We start from the raw sequence: 20,234 nt of genomic DNA, 5'->3' as shown, positions 1-20,234 counted from the left end.
ATAAATCTTTCTTCATCTCCAAGCACTGATGTCTCAGTGTTTGGCTTGCTGGGCATCTGGCACACGAACTTGAGATTAAGAGGTTCAGTATCAGTGGGACTTGAGTAACCTGTGGAGAAATTAGGTGGAGATAGAGGAAATATGAAACACTATGGAGAATGTTTGGCATTGGGCTAGAAATGATAGTGAATCTACAGGGTTATGGTAGGAGATAAGGATGGATAGATGAAGGGTATAATTATAGAGAGCTTTATATAATACATAGAACTTAGATTTTTATCCAAGAATAAAAGACTATTAAAAGTTTCTAACATGGACACAATAAAAAGTTGATGTTTCAAAGAATATGAGTGTGGTACTAATCAGTAGGATGGTTTAGAGTTATAATAGTCTGAAAACAGGGAAATAGGAGAATAATTTGATGATCCAGAAATGAAGTGATAAAAATCTAAAATTTGGACCCAAGAAATAGAATGAAGGAAATTAAACTAAATAAACCATTTTATTATAATAATTTAACCTAGTACATTATTGAATGGGAATAATAAGATCTGTGCCTTTTTTAAAGGGAATATATGTTGATTTAATGGTTAATTAATAGTCTATAACTATTATACCTACCGTTATTTCCTCTCAATGGGAATTTAATGTTTTCTTTTCAGCAGATGAATGAATGACTCATTATTAGTGCCAATATATCAAATATACACTGTGAATTTTTTTACTAAATTTGTTACACAATGATCTTCAGACTACTCATTCATTCAACAAATAATTGGGTCTATATATACTGTATTAGATATGGTAAAAATATAATCTTTTACTTATTAGATAATATTTTATGAGTTGTAAAGCTTGAATGTCTCCTATTTTCATTTTTATTTCTACAACTGGATAAATATAACCACCACAATCCTGACATAAAACACTTCAATCATCCCCAAAATTTCCCTCTGGCCCCTCTACATTCAGTCCTCTTCTTCATCACTGCCCTTTCATGGCCACTCATCTATTTCTATTAATATAGTTTTGCCTTTTTAAGAGGAATTTTATTTAAATGGAATTACACAGTTTGTATTCTTTTGTGACTGGCTTCTTGCATTTAGCATAATGCTTTAGAGATTCATGCATACTGTTGATTGTATCAGTATAGATTGTTTCATTTCATTCCGTAGTATCCAATTATGTGAATAAACCATAATTCTTTTATCCATTCACTAGTTGTTGGACATTTGGGGCTATTATGAATAAAACTATGAACATTTACATACAAGACTTTGTTTGGACTTATGTTGGGTCATATAATAAAATATACGCTTAATTTTATATGAAATTCTTTATAAGAAACTTTATAACTTTTGTAAAGAACTTATTTCAATAGTGGCTGTACCATGTTTTATTGCTACCAGCAATGTATGAGAGTTTCAGCTGTTCTACAATCTCATCAACACTTGGTATTGTCAAATACATATATTTTAAATTTTAGCCATTCTATTGGGGCTGAATTGGTAGTGTTTTTTGGTTTTGATCGGTTTTGCTAATGATTAATGATATTGACCATATTTTCAAATGCTTATTGCCATCTTTATATCTTCTTTAGCATGGTGATTGCTCAAATATATTGCCAATTTTTATTGATTTTTGTCCTCCTACTATTGACTTTTAAGAAGGCTTTGTATATTCTGGATACAGGTACTTTATTGGATATATGCCTTACAATTTTCCACAATCTTTGGCTTGCCTTTTCATTTACTTAACTGAACAAATGTTTTTGATTTTGTTGAATTCCAAGTTATCATTTTTTAATTTTATAATGTGGGGTTTTTTCACATTCTGTTTAAGAAATCTTTGCCTAAACTAAAATCACTAAGGATTTTTACTATGTTTTCTCCCATAAATTTTATAGGTTTAGCTTTTATATTTAGGTCTATGATCTATTTTGGGTGAATGTATGCATGTGATATAACACAAGGGTTGAAGTCTTTTTGTTTTCCATATGCCTTCCAATTGTTCTGGCATCAATTATTGAAAAGACTATCTTCTCCATTGAATTACCTAGGCCCATTTGCTGAAAGTCAATTAGTTGTATATGTTTGGGTCTATTTCTGAGCTCTCCTTTCAGTTCCATTTATCTATGTGTCTATTTTTACACAATACCACACTGTCTTTATTAATGTAGCATTATAGTGAGTATTGAAATCAGATAATGTAAGTCCTCGCAATTAGTTCTGCACTTTTAGAATTGGTTTGGCTATTTTAGGTATTAGGAGTTTAGTATAAATTTTAGAATTGGCTTGTTAATTTCCATAAAACTCTTTTGGGATTTTTATTATGATTCTATTGAATCCATAGATCAACTAAGGAGAATTGGCATTTAAACAATATTAAGTCTTTTGATCTGGGAAGATTGTATATCGTTCCATTTATTTATGTCTTCTCAGCAATGTTTAGCAATTTTTGGTGTATTTTTTATTTATAATTTTTAAATGTATCCCAATATGGATTCTCTAATCTTTAGGCTATTTTAAATTGTGTTGTGTTTTAATTTGAATTTCCAAATATTCATTGCTAGCATATAAAAATGCAACTGATTTTTAAATTTCTGCTTGTGTATTGCAAGCTTCCTAAACCCAATTGTTAGTTAGTTCTAAAGCTTATTTGTGAATTACTTGGGATTTTCTGCCAAAACAGTCATTTAGTCTATGAATAAAGATAGTTTTACTTCTTCCTTTTAAGTTTGTATGCTTTTTATTCCTTTTTCCTGCCTTTTTGCAGTGGCCACAATCCTCAATGGAATGTTGAATAAAAGTTGTGAGTGAACTTCTTTCCCTGTTCCTGACCTTAGAGGTTTTCTTTTAATGAATTGATATTTCATATTGTCAATTTTTTTCTACATGTATTGATATCACTTTTTTCTTTTTATGTCAATATGGTAAATTACATTGATTGATATTTAAATATCAAATCAACTTTAAATTTTTGAGAGAAACAACTAGTTTCTAAAATTTGGGTGGGGAGAGGTTTGCATCTGTGTTCATGAAGGATAATGCTCTGAGATTTCTTGTAATGTCCTTATCTGGTTGTAGTATCTGACTGCTCTTCTCATGATTTGGGAATTTTCTCTCTTCTCCTTTCTGTAAAAGTTTCTTTAGAATTGGTATTCTTCCCATAAATGTTTAGTATAATTCACCAATGAAGCCATCTGAAACTGGAATTTTCTTTTTAGGCAAGTTTTAACTGCAGGTTTAATTTTTCTTTAATAATTATTGAGCTATTCAAGTTATCTCTTTCTTTTTGAGTGGGTTTTTTAAATTTATGTCATCAAGGCTGTGTGTATTTCATGTAATTTGGCAAATTTGCAGGCAGAAAGTTTTTCGTAATTTTAAAAATTATTTTTTAAATGTCTATAAGATTTGAAGCATTGATTCCTCTTGTATTTCTAATATTGGTAATTTATGTTTTCTTTATTTTATCCCTGATCCATCTGGCAAGAAGTTTATCAATTTTATTCATCTTTTTAATGAGTTAGTTATTGTTTTCATTGACTTTCTCTATAGTTTTCTGTTTTCTACTTTATTACTTCTGCTCTTATCTTTATTATTTCCCTCCCTACGCCCAATTCGTATATTTTTTGTTTCCTTAGTAGAAAGCTTAGATTATTGATTTGATAACTTTCTTTTTTTTAAAAGAAATGAGCATTTAATTCTGTAAATTTCCCTTCAGCCCTGCCTTATTTGCATCTCACCAATTTTGATAAGTCATTTTTCATTTTTCAATCAAATTATCTTCTAATTTTACTTGCAATTTCTTCTTGACTGTATCAGTCAGGGTTCTACCAGAAGAACATAAATAGATAGGTAGATGGATAGATAGATAGATGATTGATTGATAGATAGATAGATTACATAGATAGATATAGAGATAGATAGATCGATGTTTTATATATGTCTCTCTCTAGATAGATAGGTAGATAGGTAAATAATGGAAATATATATATATATAATTTATTGAAAGGAAAAGAAATTGGCTTATATGATTGGCTGGCTAGGCAATTCCTACATCTGTAGGGCAGGCCATCAGGAAGGGCAAGCTGGAAGTCTTGGGCATGACCTAAAGCTGCAGTCCACAGGCAGAATTTCCTCTTCTTTAGGGAACTTCAGTTTTGCTTTTAGAATCCTTTAACTGATTGAATCAGGCCCATTCTTTTTGTACAGAATAATCTTCCTTACTTAAAGCAAACTGATTATAGACTTCAATTACATTTGTAAAATACCTCCACAGCAACACCTCCATTAGTGTTTTATTGAATGACTGGGAGCTACGTGTCTGGACTAGCCACGTTGACACATCAATTGACCACCGCACTGACCCAACAGTTATACAGAAGTATATTTTTTAATTTCTAAATATTGGGGGATTTTTTTTATATTTCTTTCTTTTTGCATCCTAATTTAATTCCATTTAGAATTTAAAATTTACAATTTAAGTTAAATATAAATATAAATTATATTATATTAATATAAAATTACAATAAATTAAAAATTAAATTAAATTTAAAATTTAAACTGTATGATTTAAATATTTTTACATTTATAGAGCTTATCTTGGTGATTGTTTCTCTTGGTGATTGTTCCATGAATGCTTGAAACAAATGTAATTTCTGTTACTCTCTGATGTAGTGTTCAATAAATGTCAAATAGCTTAAATTAATTGATAAGGTTGTTCAAGTCTTCTATATCCTTACTGAAGTTTTGTTTATCTTTTATTGAAAGAAGACTGTTAAAATTTCTAACTATAATGATAAACTTGTCTATTTCTCCCTTTTCTTCTAATAATTTTTTTGTTTGTTTAAAATTTTGTAATAACAGTTTTAATGAGATATAATTCGCATACCATAAGATTCATCCTTTTAAAGTGTACAATTCAGTGTTTTCTTAGTATATTTACAGAGTTGTCTAACTATCATTACAATCTAATTTTAGAACATTTTCATCACTCCAAAAATAAACTTTATACCCCTTAGAGATTACTCCCCATTCCTCCCTCCACTAGCCCCTGGCAACCACTAATCTATTTCATGACTCTAGGGATTTGCCTATTCTGGCATGTCACATAAATGGAATGATACAACATGTGGCATTATGTATCCGGCTTCTCGAACTTACCAGAATGGTTTCAATGTTCATTGATGTTGTAGCATTAATCAGTATTTCATTCTTTTTATGGCCTAATAGTATCCATTGTATAAATATATCACTTCTATTAGTTATTGATTCTATATGTTAAAACTCATTATAAGTATATACATACCTAAGATTGTTATATTCTCTTGATGAATTAACGCCTCTATTATGCAATGTCCCTCACTATCCCTGGTAATAATTCTTGTTCTGAAATTCACCTTGTTAGATACTAATATAATAACTTCAGCTGTTTAAAATAGGGTTTGCGTACTATATCTTTTTCCATTCTTTAACTTTAAACATTTTTGCAAATTACATTTAAAGTGGATTTTTTATAGAGAATAATAGTCTCGATTTCAGGTTGACAAACTCAGCTTTTTAAATGGAATGTTTAGATTAGTTACATTTCATATCATTATTGGCATAATTGTGTTAAATCTATTACATAGCTTTTTTTTTTAGTCCCATCGGTTCTTGGTGCTTTTTCTCCTCTTCTTTTGCATTTGTTTGAAATATTTTTTATGATTCTATTTTATCTCTACTCTCAGCCAATTAGCTATATATCTTTATTGTTTTTTATAGTGGTTGCCTTAGGGATTACAATATACATCTTTAGCCTATTACACTTTTAAGTTCGCATAATATACTGTCTCACGAGTATTATAATACATTTGCAAGAGTATACTTTTCATTCCCCCCCCGTCCTTTGTTTTCTTGTTGTAATATTATTTACTTCTATACTGTTATAAACCTCACAATTGATTCTTACTGGTTTTACTTTAAACACTCAATTGTCTTTTTTAAAAGTTTTTAAAAATTGTGGAGAAAGTCTTTTATTTTGCCTACAGATTTATCATTTCTTGTGATCTTCGTTACTTTGTGTCAATGCAGTTTGGTTCTGATATGATTTTTCTCCTTCTGGAAGATATTCTTTTTTGTGTGTGAGGAAGATCAGCCCTGCGCTAACATCTGCCAATCCTCCTCTTTTGTTGCTGAGGAAGACTGGCCCTGGTCTAACATACTCCACTCCACATGGGATGCCACCACAGCATGGCTTGCCAAGCCACGGGGCGGTGTGCGCCCAGGATCCAACCTGGGGAACCCGGGCCACCACAGCGGAGCATGCGCACTTAACTGCTTGTGCCACCGGGCTGGCCCCCTGGAAGATATTCTTTTAACATTAATCTTACTCCAGGTTTGCTAGTAACGAGTTCTCTTTGCTCTGCTTATTTTAAAAAGTATCTATTTTGCCATAATTTATTAAAGATAATTTTTACTGGATAATGAATTCTAGGTTGACACATTTTTGTTTTGTTTCATTTTGTTGTTGCTGTTTTTTAAGTACTTAATGTACTTAAACATCAAGTGTTTAAGTGATGTACTTAAAATCAAGTGTTGCTGCATTATATATTACAGATTCTGACAAAAATTCTCCTTTGTATAGAATGTGTCTTTTTGTCTTATTATTGTTTTTAAGGTTTTTAAAATCTCTATCACAAGTTATCATCGATTTGATTTCAATGTGTGCCTTGGTGTGGTTTTCTTTATTTTTCTTCTGTTTGGGCTTTGTTGAACTTTGTGTATCTCTGAGTTTTGATTATTTTATCATATTTAGAAAATATGTAGCCATTACTTTTGAAATCATTTTCTTGTCCTCATTCCCTTCCCAACTTGACTGTAATTATGTGCATGTTAGATCACTTGATATTGTCCCACAGGTCATGATGCTGTTCTTTTTTTAATTAGTATTATTTTTTCTTTTTCTTTTTTGTGAGGAAGACTGACCCTGAGCTAACATCTATTGCCAATCCTCCTCCTTTTTCTCCCCAAAGCCCCAGTAGATAGTTGTATGTCATAATTGCACATCCTTCTAGCTGCTGTATGTGGGAGCCGCCTCAGCATGGCCGAGCAAGCGGTGCGTCGGTGCGCGCCCGGGATCTGAACCCGGGCCGCCAGTAGCGGAGCCCGTGCACTGAACCACTAAGCCAGGGGCCGGCCTCTGTTCATTTTTTAATCAGTCTTTTTCTCCCTGTGTTTCATTTTGGGGAGTTTCTCTTGCTATGTCCTCAATTTCACTGATTTTCTTTTATTTGCAATGATGAATTGCTCTTAATCTCACTGAACCTATTTTCTTCATTTTACATATCATATTTACATATCTACAATTTGGTTTGGATCTTTTTTATATCTTCCATTTCTTTCTTATATCTTCTATTTCTTTCCTCATAAAGTTCATATTTTCCTCTACTTTTTTGGACATAGGCAGTATAATTATAATAACTATGCAATATCCTTTCTGCTAATTTAATCATCCATGTCCTTTCTGGTTGTTTATGTGGATTGATTTTTCTCCCACTTTTTTGTATGCCTGATATGTTGTTTTGGATGCTGGACGTTGTTATTTTGTGTCTTGTGTGCTGGATTTTGTTGTATTCCTTTAAGTATAACTGGCTTTTGTTCTGGGACATAATTAGCATATCAGTATAATCCTTTTGAGATTCGCTTCTGAGGTTGGTAGATAAATCTCTACTGAAGGTTTAATTTCACCCCTCTGTTAATGCAATAACTTTCTAAAGAGTATAGCAAATGTTCCATGCATTAGTAGGTTTTTCACTTTAGATAGTGGCATGGCAACTACTGCCATTCCTGTGTAAGCTTTGGTAATTGTTCTGCCAAATCCTTTCCTTAGTTTTTCACTCTGGTCTTGGGTGGTTTCCTCACATACTTATGCAAGTCAGTAATAGACAAAGACTTGAGCTGACCCCAATGAAGATATCTGGACCTTTCTTTCTATGCAACTTCCTTCTCTCTATTAATCTGCTGTGCAAATTCAAGCTGCCTTGATTTCCCTGCACTCTAAATTTTTGTCTCCTCAATTCAGTTTATTTAGCTTTGTTTGGTTTTTTACTCCATGCACTGTGGCTTGGAAATTCTCTTAGCTGGTAAGCTGGGGCTATCATAGGGCTCGCCTTGTCTTTGCCCTTTGTTCAGGAAACAGTCTCCTATACTTCTTTTTGTTCAATGTATGAACACTGTTGTTTTCTATACTTTGTCCAATTATATAGTTGTTAAAAGTGAGAAGTTAAATCCTGATCCCATTGTTCTATTATGAACAGATGTGGAAGCCAAAATAATAGCTTCCAAATTATTTTTTTAGGAAAAGACTGGTTCCTAGTATACAGATTTGCTTAAATATTATAGAATTCCTATAGTAGAATAAATCTGCCCAAAGATATAGAGACAATTTTTAACATAACTAAAGTGAATTTCTTTCAGAAAAGTGATGAATTTAGTGTAATTCTGGGAAAAAATATATATTTCCACAAGGTATGAAGACCAATCAAGTTAGATTTAATGAATACAACAAATAATTAATCTGGAAAATGAAAAGAGTGCATTTGTCAATTAAGAAACAATTTTAAGGCCTACTTATATAAAAGAAATTTCATACACTATCTTAGTCTTCAAAAAGGTATGATGCATAACAATTGGCTTATTTTTGAACCATGCGCTAAATTACTTATAAACTGAGTAAAGAACTCGTCTTCTAAGACCCACTTTACCAATGCACCCAATCAAATCTTCACCTAGAACATCTATATAATTTTTTTTATTTTAACAAACTTAAATTTTATAAATTATAAGAACTCAGGTCACTAGCTATTTCATATGTCAATTATTGATGAATGTATTAATGATACAGATGTGAATAGATTCTTTTCTGCAGGAGTAGGTGGCATGTTTTAGAGAAGTGTCTCCCAATACCTTCTTCCTCAAAGAGAAGATCCTGATGTTACAGTAAGATTCACATATAATCAATGAGATGAGCCAAATATTAACCATTTGGATAAAAACTATAATGTGGAGTATGTTATCATAAAAGAATCCCAAGTGAAGTGAATAATAGTTATTTGGATTAAAACCAACATATAAAGTATGTCATTAGGAAAGGATCTAAATTTTCTGAAGGAATATTCAATTTTCTACCTAGATAATCTCATGTTAATACATTAGGAACGGTCATTGGCATTAGTCCAAGTCACTCAGACTAATGAGTACAGGTATGATTCACCTATAGATTCCATTCTATACCTTACTTCTAATACCCCAAACACACACACACACACACACACACACCCAACTAGCACAAACAATCTAAATTAGTTAAATCCTATATGTTAATGTTAATATTATTAATTTGTTAATTGTAAAAATATAGAGTGCTTATATGGTAGGACAGCTGTTATTTATATGTTCACTACCTGCCAGAGTGTGTGCTAAGCACTTTGTATCCATTTTCCTAGTTATTCTTTACACAAAATTGAAAGATGGGGATTGTTATACTGATTTTAGAAAGGAAGATATGAACAAGAGAGCTTAACTATTTTCATTAGTTTCTGCTATAAATGGCAATTTCAGGTTAGAACTCAGTTTTTTTTTTTCCTGCCCTTTTCACTTCTACATGCTGCACAGAAATGTTGCAGTTTTAATAGATGACCTCAAAATTTCTGCCTCTCATAATATTCTAGAGCTATATATGATAATACAAGCCTAAAATTTGCCTACCTTGGAACTGTAAAGTCAGATGTTTCTTAGGTTAAATGTGACCCAGTTACTAGGATAATACCCAGGATTCTCATAGAAGGTTATAGTGCTGCATTGTGGTCATCAGATCATTAAACTAATTTTGCCAAATGGATAAAACATCACATTAATTTCATTGATTTATATTCTACATTATTTCAAAAATGTAAAACAAATTACTGGCTTATTTGATCTCAAAAAGTTTTCATTCTCTGTCAAAATAAGAATGCCACTTAAATAGCCCATAATGGTTGCTACTGTTTCCTTAAAGATTCAAGCATTAATGTATGATACTTAAATAATTTCTAATGTAGGGTTCTTAGGCAGGGCTCCATTAATTCTGTGGACTTATATATAGAATTTTGTGTATATGAAATTTATGGACTGCTTACTATGTAGCAATCATTGTTAAAAGTTTTTAACATACTGTAAATACTAAACTACTCAATTTTAAAGTAACAGAGACAATTAAGTAATTTTAATAATATATCTGAATCCATTTTGTGTCCTTGCCCATAAGTAGATTGTGTTGAGTGTTAGACTACACACTTGATAAGATTTCAAAAGTTGAACTTATATGCTGTGTTCAATATTTGGACTTCCAAAAAAATCCCCAAATACTAAAAACTTATGAAACCTGGCTTCAACAGAAAATCTAAAGTTCGCTTTTGTAGACAGCAGGGATGAGGGGAGGGGTAATTTTCCAGCCAGCAAGCAGCCATGATTACCATCCTCTGGTTTGATTCTATTATTGGCTGAATATAGATTGATGTACTTGTCTCCACTGTACCAATGTATAATGCATGAACACGATTACTGGGGTAATTTAGAAACAGGATGCCTTTAATCTTCTGCTCAGATCAATCAATTACAATACATAGGTTATGGAATGTCCTATGATCTTACACTGAATCCTTAATAGAACTAATCTTAGAGCTAAATGAGGTTGGGAAAAATGTGAAGCCCAGAGAGGTTGCTCATATGAACACAGACAATGGAACTTTAACCATCATGTGTTTAGTTACCCAGAGCAAACAAACAGAGACTACTCTGAAAGTTGTAGAGAAAGAAAGTACTTCAGGGAGCAAAAAGCCAGTTTTCCTCTTGAAGAATACGATTTTTCACCCTTAAAGTAGAATTCAATTGTTTCTAGACTCAACTGTCTGTAAAAGTTAATATCAGACTCATAACTAGAGACATTATGCACTGTTATCTTCTGCAGGTCAATACATCTCATCATATGGCAGATAAATGTTGTGTTTCAAACTGCATTTGGAAATGCCTGTTTCCCTTTAAAACAATATTAATTCACTGAATTCACATGCGATTTTAAAAAAGCAAGTATTTGCCATATAACCTTGCCATAACTTACTGTTGTGTTATTATACCATTATACTGTACATGAAACCTTAATTACAATCCACACAATATGTAGGTTGTTCAGTTTTCTCTGAACTCCTTGATGCATATTTGAGTTTCGATTTAGCTAAGAAGCTAAGTAGAAAAATAAGGTGTTTTAGAAATTGGATGCAAATAGCACTCTCTGTTTCTGTGGGTATACGGTGAAGACAAGTAGTGTATGTGAATATATGGGGGCCACTTGCCTGAGTTTGCAATTCTATTATCTGTGGCTAGATGTAGGCAGAGAGCAATTGCTAACAGCGGAATCAGAGTCAGCACCATGGATAGCTCCACACGTTTAGCACCTGGGAAAGGAACTTGTTTCACCAGCCTGGCTGCAGCTAGAGAACACTACAAAATGATCTACTTATATTGAAAAGGGAGAAAAAATAAAGCCGTACATTGGAGGAGCGTGCCTTTTTATATTCTGAGACAGGGAACTGTACGGATTCAGAAAAGCTCGAGCTCCCGTAAGAGCCTAAGGGGTGTCATAGATTGTTTCTTTTTAAGTAAAGCTAATTAACCAGAAAATTCAACGTTCCCAGGCAATGTCTAGCATTTCTGGTTCATTCTCATTACTCTGATATGAAAAAGTAAGAACTGCTTAGGTTCTTGTTTTTGTTTGGATTTTTTTTCTTGCCTTGCATTTTCTGGAATATAAAATAAAAGTCGTTGTATTTATTTTCTCGTTATTTATTGCAATCCACAGGATTCACCTTCCTAATCTAACCCTCCCTCTCGGCCCTTCTCAGTTCCATCTTCGCTTTTTTTTACTTCAGATTTGAGGTTGTAACTGGGAAAATATGAACACGACTGACTCAAGTACAGATAAAGCAGGCTAATGGGCTGGAAGTACTCCCAAAACTCTATCAGACAACTTCGTGTTTTGATGAGGGGCTCTGGACACTTACTGCCAGCTGGAAACAGGCAGTTTGTCTGTGTTCTAGTTCTTAGGCTGTAGTGGTGGCAAATTCCATTTAGAGAAAGGGGCCTGGAGAGGGGCTGACTATTAGGTTAAAGGAGGAGATAACATAAATGAAGGGGAAAGAATCAAGAAAAACTAGAAAAACAACTGAGAAAACACTCTCTCCTGGCATGGCTTGTCACATTTGATCTCTTAAGTCTCCAGGAAGACTCTTTGAACAGAAGTGTATGTATACTATAAGATTCCCCTGTTGGCAGGCTCTGAGAAGCAAGGACCAAGAGGACTCTATTCTGCCCCTTGAACACTTCTCCATCCTAAACGAGATGATTCCTTAGAAATGGTGAGTGAAGAGAGCAGAATGGAGTGTCTAGTGCATTTAGGAGATGAGTGGCATGGGAAGTCACACCAAGGCTGGTAACTCTTAGCCCCACCCACCTTTTGTTCCTTCCCCTTAGCGCCCAGCCTCACCCATTTCAAACTATTTTCTCGTTTTGTACCAGTTGCTGGCACAGTCTTCTACGTTCTCATCTTTCTCACAGCCTCCCGCACCTAGAGACCCAATCATCCCCAACCTTGCAACTCCTCAGGGGTTCAAGCAGTGAAACTAGCCATGCTCAGCGGTGGCGCTAGCAGCCTTCAGTCTTCGGGAGGCTCTGCTCAGCGTCGGCCAGGGACAGGAGTGCCAATTCAGCCCTGGCTTCAGTGCCCACCTCCGCCGAGCCCAGGGATCCGAGCTACACCTTGAGGCTAAACCTGCACCCTTAAGTGGCTCATCCTCAATCTTCAACCTTCTGAACGACACCAGAGCTTAGAAAGTGTCCTCCCTGAGGGACTGTTTTCCCACCTGTCTTTTCTTTGCAGCTAAGGGTGTTTTAGCTACCGAGGCGTGAGGAGCTCAGGGATGGAGCCCTGTGGCTAGTGGCCGTGGAGATCACCTTCCCAGAGTAGCTGTTTGTCACTGAGTTTTGGAGATTTCTTGGCTGGCTTCCGCTAAAGCACGCTTGAGTAATCCGAGCTGCGGCGGCGCCCAAGCTCTCGGGATAAAGGGAGCGTGTGTGTGTGTGTGTGTGTGTGTGTGTGTGTGTGTGTGTGTAGGGGGAGAGGGCGGGGATAGAAACGTCAACCCCCCCTCCCCCTCAGCCTCCTTTTCTTTCTCCCCTTCCTGCAAAAGCCGCACAAGTCTTCCATCCCCCCTCAACCTCCCCCCCCCCCCCCCAGCCATCCTCGCAGCTCTGGGCGACCGCCAGGTTAAGCCCATTTGCACTGGGAAATTGGCGCTGTTTGGGAGAAGAGAAACAGATCGATTGCCCTTGTGACTCCCCGCCCCCTCCCCACCCCACCCTACCCCCACCGCTCCCTCCCTCCCTCCTTCCCTCCCCCGCCACCTCCCCTCACCCCGCCTCCTTCCCTCTCCCCACCCCCAAACCCTCTCACCCGCGGCAGTCCGGCGCGAGGCCCCCTCCGGAAGGTGAGGGGAATGGATTGGACTCCGGTAGGGAAAGCGGGTGTCTAGAAGTGGTGCTAATGGGAAGAGATTTCTGGTTTCAAAAGAGGATGCTCTGCCACAAAGAGCGGCTCTCGCGCTGGCCTGGGCTCTAGCCGAGGAGAGATCCCGGGAGAACTCCAGAGCTCGGGGGGAGCGCTCCTCGGAAGACCAGGGTCAACATGCCTGTTCGCAGGGGGCATGTGGCACCACAAAACACATTTTTGGGGACCATCATACGGAAATTCGAAGGGCAAAGTAAGTTCATTTGTTCTCTTCTCTCTCGCTCGTTTTCTGCTTTGATAGTGTACTTGGCGTCCGCCGCTTACAAGCTGAGGAGACGGCAACTCTGGGCTCTGTCAAGTTAAGAGGCTGTGAAACCCAGCCAGGAGGTTCGAATGGCAGCAGGAGTCTTCTCCCTCTGATATTAATTTTGATTTACATTTTAGATTATGGTCTCCATGATACGAGGCAATTTGATCCTCCTCTCCCACTGCTCCATTATCTGCCTTGCTACTTAATGTCCTACTCTTCTACTATCTTAAAGGGAACGTACTAGTATAACATAGGTTTACATTTTGAGGCTGTTTTATTGCAGACTTTTTGAAAGTCAAGAGCAGGGCAGCGCACACTATTGGAACAAGAGAATGGAAATTGTAGCAGCGATGTAAATGGCTATGCAAACTCTATTTTACCCTGGTTAAATTGCAAGGCTGTGGTATGACAGGGATGCTTGCTTGCTGTTAGTTTCTAGAAGCTAAACTTTGCATGGAATCAATGCAAATATATCCCAAGAAGGATAATTTGGAAAAAGCAATATCTGATTCCCACTGGTTCCCAATGCAAACAGTTCATTTTTCAAAAGAATATTTCTGTCCCTTCCTTATCCCCTTAAATTTCCATCTAGAAATTTAAAAATTGAAGTGTAATGAGTAAATCCCACAAAGACTGAATGCAGAGAAATTAACTATTCTCACGTGGAATAGCTATAAGAAATGAATTATTGTTATACAAATATATTAATTTTAAATCCTATACTTAATTTATATTCAACATTTCCTCAGAACTACATTAACACATTTATGCTGTATATTTTGCAGTTATTTTGGCACTGCATTTAGTGATGAGAGGATATACTACCTCGTGTACAAAATAAACTTGTACATCCTGCTTCACATTCTAACTGGAAATAGTAAATATAATCTGTGATCAAAGTTAACAAGCCCTTTGTATTAAAATCCCTACTACTGCACAAAACTGCAAGGTTCCCCAAAGTAAAAGTGAAAGGTGTTAACGTGATATTTACCGAGTATGTGTGTGTGTGTAAATATTTTTATCTTCTGGAAAATATATATCATAAAAAGGTGAACCTTTGTGTTATTGAACTGGTAATTAGTGTAAGATCGTTTCATTGCTATTAGGTTCCTTTATTTTTTAATATGAGGTGTGTAGTATGTCCTAGAAGGTTAGAGAAACCCACAACCAAGAATAACAACTACTTTGAGAAAGTTGTACTCTCAGGGCCAAGGTTGAAGTGAGAAATTTGACAGCTACCGGATGTGTCACTGTTTGGCTTTGAAAATATTTACCTTACAATTAAATGGCATTCTGAAAATGTCAATGGGCCAGCTGCCTGTCTGAGTGTGCATTAGGACCCCTGAGAGTTACAGGGCTTGAGAACTGGACTATTTGGGAAATTACGTTCTTGAAATTTGAAGAGTAGTTCCTTAGTACTTTTGTTAAAACTACTAGGATCATTAATTTCACATTTAAGGTTTTTTCTTCTTTCTTTCTTTCTTTTAAAAGTCTGGGCAGTTAGCAATTTGGGAAGCCCCTGCATTTCAGATCTGTTATGCAACAAATTGCTCCAGTGTTTATGAGAATCTTGAGGAAGCTTTTTAAAAGATGTCTTACTATCTTCTTGTTACAGATAAAAAATTTATCATTGCAAATGCCAGAGTGCAGAACTGTGCCATCATCTACTGCAACGATGGGTTCTGCGAGATGACTGGTTTCTCCAGGCCAGATGTCATGCAAAAGCCGTGCACCTGCGACTTTCTCCACGGGCCCGAGACCAAGAGGCATGATATTGCCCAAATTGCCCAGGCATTGCTGGGGTCAGAGGAGAGGAAAGTGGAGGTCACCTACTATCACAAAAATGGTAAAGTTTATCTGTTTAGGATTCCTTGTGTTTGATTGCCTTGAAATGAAATTTTGACAACTGATTACTGACAGTTCATATGCAGAGAAGCCCCAAATATTCAGTTGTAGAGATATGCTTTACTTATAATATTTTGGGAATCAAGAAATATGGATACTCTTATTAGTTGACTAGTAGGAACAATTTCTTCTTTGAATAAATGTACTCTATACTCTTCAAAAGTACAGTAACTTAATGTCACTGAGGACAAAATGCCACAAGTCCATCTTATTCACTCCCATTTCTAGGGAATAATATAAAAGCCAATAATTTACTGGTTGCATTGATATGTATTTGGCTGGAGACAAATACAGAATTTTATTTGCTTGAACTTGAAAATATTTCAGAAAGCAAAGTCTTGTTGAAAGCTGTGTATGTGAAACTAAATCTATTATAGTAACAAATGTTTCTTGGTTCTTCAGCTTTTATTTGATAGGCAACACCTCTTGTTTTTTTTTGCTCATGTTTATACCAGGTTAAGGATGATATACAGCAACTTCTAAAATTGGTCTAGTAAACTTATGTATATTCAAATAATACAGGCTGTTCATGTAGTCAAGATTTGCCCTAAAATAGGAAACGGAAAAAAGGAACTATGATACTGTGGAGTTATTAGTATTCACTTTTACAGCTGAAGCAAAACTAGCATCTGAAACTTAAGGTCATACCTCAGCTTCAAGGGCACTCCTCCTTCTGTCAGGCTTTCTATGGGAGCATAAATATGTTAGACTTACAATAGTTCTCAAAAAAATACACATTTAATGGACATGCATTCCTTAAACACACAATATATATGTATGTGAACTCACTTGTATGAATATTCGGATATACCCATTTTAAAGTAAATACATTCTCAAATGTGCACACAATGATATTTGACGATTAGGACTTAAAGGTAAATTGATTTAAAAATGTACCTTGCAGTTAGTTTTGATATTGCATTATCATTTATTTCTTTTTATTCCATTGACAGAAATCAGTGAGGCAGAGGGGTATCTAGTCAGATTTTTAAATACCTCTTAAGTTATATAAATGAGAAAATGAGTGATGTGTTATAGCCTATATCATATAATGACTCATCCTTTGGTAAAATACAGAGAACAAATTCTAGCAGAGAAAAGGATTAACTCTTCTTATTTTCTTGTAATTAAACATTTCATGATAGAAAATGTACAATTCTCAATTATTGGATTTTTCTTAACATCAATTTGAGTGGATATGCATAACTAAGTATGATTGGAAAAACAGGTATGTATAACTTTGGAATAATCTGAAATGAAGACAATTATACGATTATCAACCAACATAGAGATTGTTTTTAAAGTTCTTCTCATTTTTCCTCACTTTTCAATGAGCAGTGTTGGCATTGTAGAAATAGCCTAATTGCTCTGTTGTCTTGAAAGCATTTCTTGGACTGAGGCTCTTACTACCCAAATGCAACTCATGTTTTTTGTGTGTGTATCTGATGCCAACAATTTGGGCTTTTGGAATAATTTGAATGTCTGACATATTTTCCCGTCTGAATATTTATCATGACATTGACAGTCTATATTGTGGCTACTGCAGGGCATATTGGTCCACATTTGGTCATTATGTTTTCCAGGACATTTCAGAATTTTTTCAACTTAATTTAACTATAAAATGAATCTGGTCTGTCTGGATCACTTAGATACTAACTATATTTTCAGGCAATGTTTTCAAATAGAAGTTGTTATCTATTACACTGCAAGTGTAAAGGTGATGTTTTGAAACCTAGTTTAACTTGTACAACCTGAGTGTGTAAAATGATCTCAAAAAGCCTAAAAAAAGAGTTTTAATGTGGAATCACAAGCATGAATGTAAAAATTTCTGCAGTGAAGATGCTGGTACATTGACGAATGCAAACGTTTCCCTCTGAGTGTTTTGCTTGGTTATATGAATTAAAACCTCCCTGTTTTAGGCAAGGAATCTTTATTTGGAAGCTTGTTTAGGTATATAAATTTCAGTCTTTGGTGATGATTTTGATTCTTTTGGCTTCATTTTCAGATGTGACTCAGTCTACAAGAGCTTGGGTATCTTGAGAGTTAATGACAAATGCTTCCTATTTTGCTTTTATTGATATGGAAAACATGAGGTGATGGGCCAAGCTTTTTCTTTTTCTTCCAAAGAAAAAGATTAATTTGAATGACCTTTTTAGATTGTGAGGACACAGTTAGACTTATTTGCTGTGAATGTAATCAACTTGTATTTTTGCTACTAGTTCAGATACCCTGAATAGAGTCTTCAGAGTGTATAGGTTTTATTCACATGGCAACTGCAGAATCAGTCAGAGCTTGTGAAGTTCAAATGCTTTGAGTCTTACCTCTTAGAGACCTACCAGCCACTCTACATTTCTAAAAGCAGGGAGCGACAAAAATCACCAACATTTTCATTGGTTTATTTCTCAAAGTTTCCTTAATTCTTTGTTACTAAGTCATTTACTTTTGAGAGGTTCTTGCTTCTTAAGTATATACAGTAAACGCTTCCTTTACTTATTCTTTATTTAGCGTTTCACAAGAAAATGAATAGGGATGTAATAAGGACAATGAGCAAATTAACAAAAAGTTGAAATATTCTGTTTCCACTTTTTCTATCACTCATACTGGAGTGGCAAAAATATGACCATGGTATTATTTCTGAAAGCTTGTTTTCAAAAGTGGCTAGAGGCTATATAAGCAGTATGAACCTGTGATCTATTCAGTGAGTTCACATTGACGCAGTGCGTGGTGAGCTGTATGATCACCATTATGGAGCAACAATTCCTACCATGCTACTTTATGTCATTTGACTAGGTACAATTGGACTTGCTGTTTATCAGAATATCAATTTTTAAAAACCTAGTTATTTGCAGTAGGAATATTTGACAGCCCTTCCTTTGAGGATTCTATTTTACAGTTTAAGTCATTATTGCATAAATCATTCTTGGCAGCTGTGAAATATTGCTTGAGGTGATAAAGCTGTAAATCTTTTGACATGAAACTCTAATTATACAAAACTATAATTACGCTGAGGCTTATATAAGGATGGGCATGTATTTTAATAGCATAATACATTCACTTTAAAAACATCTTTTTAGCATTAGTGATTGAGAAATAGCAAACGCTTCAGTTATTAACTAGCCGATGGTTTGGAGATGATGTTAATAGTAAGGAAACAGAAAAAAAAAGTTTAGTTTTCATTCCTTAATTTATTATTGCTTGTCTGCTTTGGGGTATGTCATGGAATAAAGCTAGTAGTTGAAGTGCTAAACCACTTCAGGCATATTTAGATATGTGACTTTTACCTTAATTATCAAGCAACTCTAAACATTTGGAAAATCAAAGTAAATTTCTCCAAGAGAAATAAAAATCTTAACTCAGTAGGAAAAACAGAACTTAAAATGCTTTATTTTTAGATGTCTGAGTGTCGCTATATTTTTACCATTAAGCTTTCAGACATAGTACAATGACAATTTTGTTCACACTTCAGAAATGTCCCTATCTTTGTGTTGCTTTTAAAGAGCTAAAGGATGAGAAGGGGCTGAGGGAAATCCTTTCCTGATCCAGACAGGGACCAACCAGATACAGACAGGGCACCTGTCACGCTGAGACCAGTACAAAGGCAGAGTTTGATTCAACTAAACTCAAGAGAGGTTTTGGTTTGATGACATTGAATCTACCATCTCTAAGAGTTATTTGGAAAGACCTTAGAGAAAGTGTTGTGTTGTTGTGCATAAAGGTGAAGATGGGTACCGAATGCCACCTCTCTCTAAGGGAACAAGAGGGGAAGAACAATAGGAGGAGATGCAAAGGAGGGGACAAACTGTCCTTCCCAGGATATTTGTATTATACAGTGACTAATGTTCATTTCTATCTTCTAAACCCCAAGATATTTTCATGACATTGTTTTTAAAGAAAAGAGAATATACAGACTATGAAATGAAGAAGCTTTCATATAATGGAGAACAGAATTTAGGGTTAATTACCACACTTCCTCTATTCCTCAATTCTAAAATAAACTTATTTATGTGTATTTCCTGTCACCTTTCGTCTTTTATACATAATACTAACTTAATAAAAGAAGCAATGTAGTTTAGTTAAAGTGTTGATAGCCCAAAAATAAATTTTATAATAGCTTCATGTAAGTTATATGGCATGTAAAATATTTAGCTCTCCTAATTCCTGAATTGTGTAGTAGAGATATAGATGGTAGTTTATAGAGAAGAATAGAAGTATATTTTATATGTGTATAATTCAAGCAATAAGAAAGTTTTCCAGGGGCCGGACCGGTTACCTAGTGGTTAAGTTGGGCATGCTCTGCTTCGGCAGCCTGGGTTCAATTCCTGGATGTGGACCTACGCCACTCATCAGTGTCAGTGCTGTGGCGGTGACCCACATACAAAATGGAGGAAGACTGGCCACAGATGTTAGCTCAGGGTGAATCTTCCTGAGCAAAAAAAAG

At 35.1% G+C, this 20,234-nt stretch overlaps 1 protein-coding gene across 5 annotated transcripts in view; it reads left to right on the top strand.

Moving 5' to 3' along the window:
* The window catches only part of KCNH7 (potassium voltage-gated channel subfamily H member 7), a 495,283-nt gene that overhangs the window by 7,128 nt on the left and 467,921 nt on the right, over positions 1 to 20,234 (top strand). For 3 of the 5 annotated variants that reach the window (XM_087435300.1, XM_087435297.1, XM_087435295.1), the window contains exons 1-2: positions 13,518 to 13,834; positions 15,507 to 15,737. In XM_087435300.1, the coding sequence (XP_087291426.1) occupies positions 13,759 to 13,834; positions 15,507 to 15,737 (307 nt within the window). In that variant the 5' untranslated portion in view covers positions 13,518 to 13,758. Of the gene's footprint in view, positions 1 to 13,517; positions 13,835 to 15,506; positions 15,738 to 20,234 lie in introns of those variants that run through there. The other 2 variants (XM_087435296.1, XM_087435302.1) reach the window with 2 other exon arrangements.

The sequence above is a fragment of the Ceratotherium simum genome, chromosome 9 (assembly GCF_057802395.1).
Source record: "Ceratotherium simum simum isolate JZ-2026a chromosome 9, ASM5780239v1, whole genome shotgun sequence".
Taxonomy (NCBI): domain Eukaryota; kingdom Metazoa; phylum Chordata; class Mammalia; order Perissodactyla; family Rhinocerotidae; genus Ceratotherium; species Ceratotherium simum.
The sequence above is the reverse complement of the archived record's forward strand: the minus strand, read 5'-3'. Positions and strand labels throughout refer to the sequence as shown.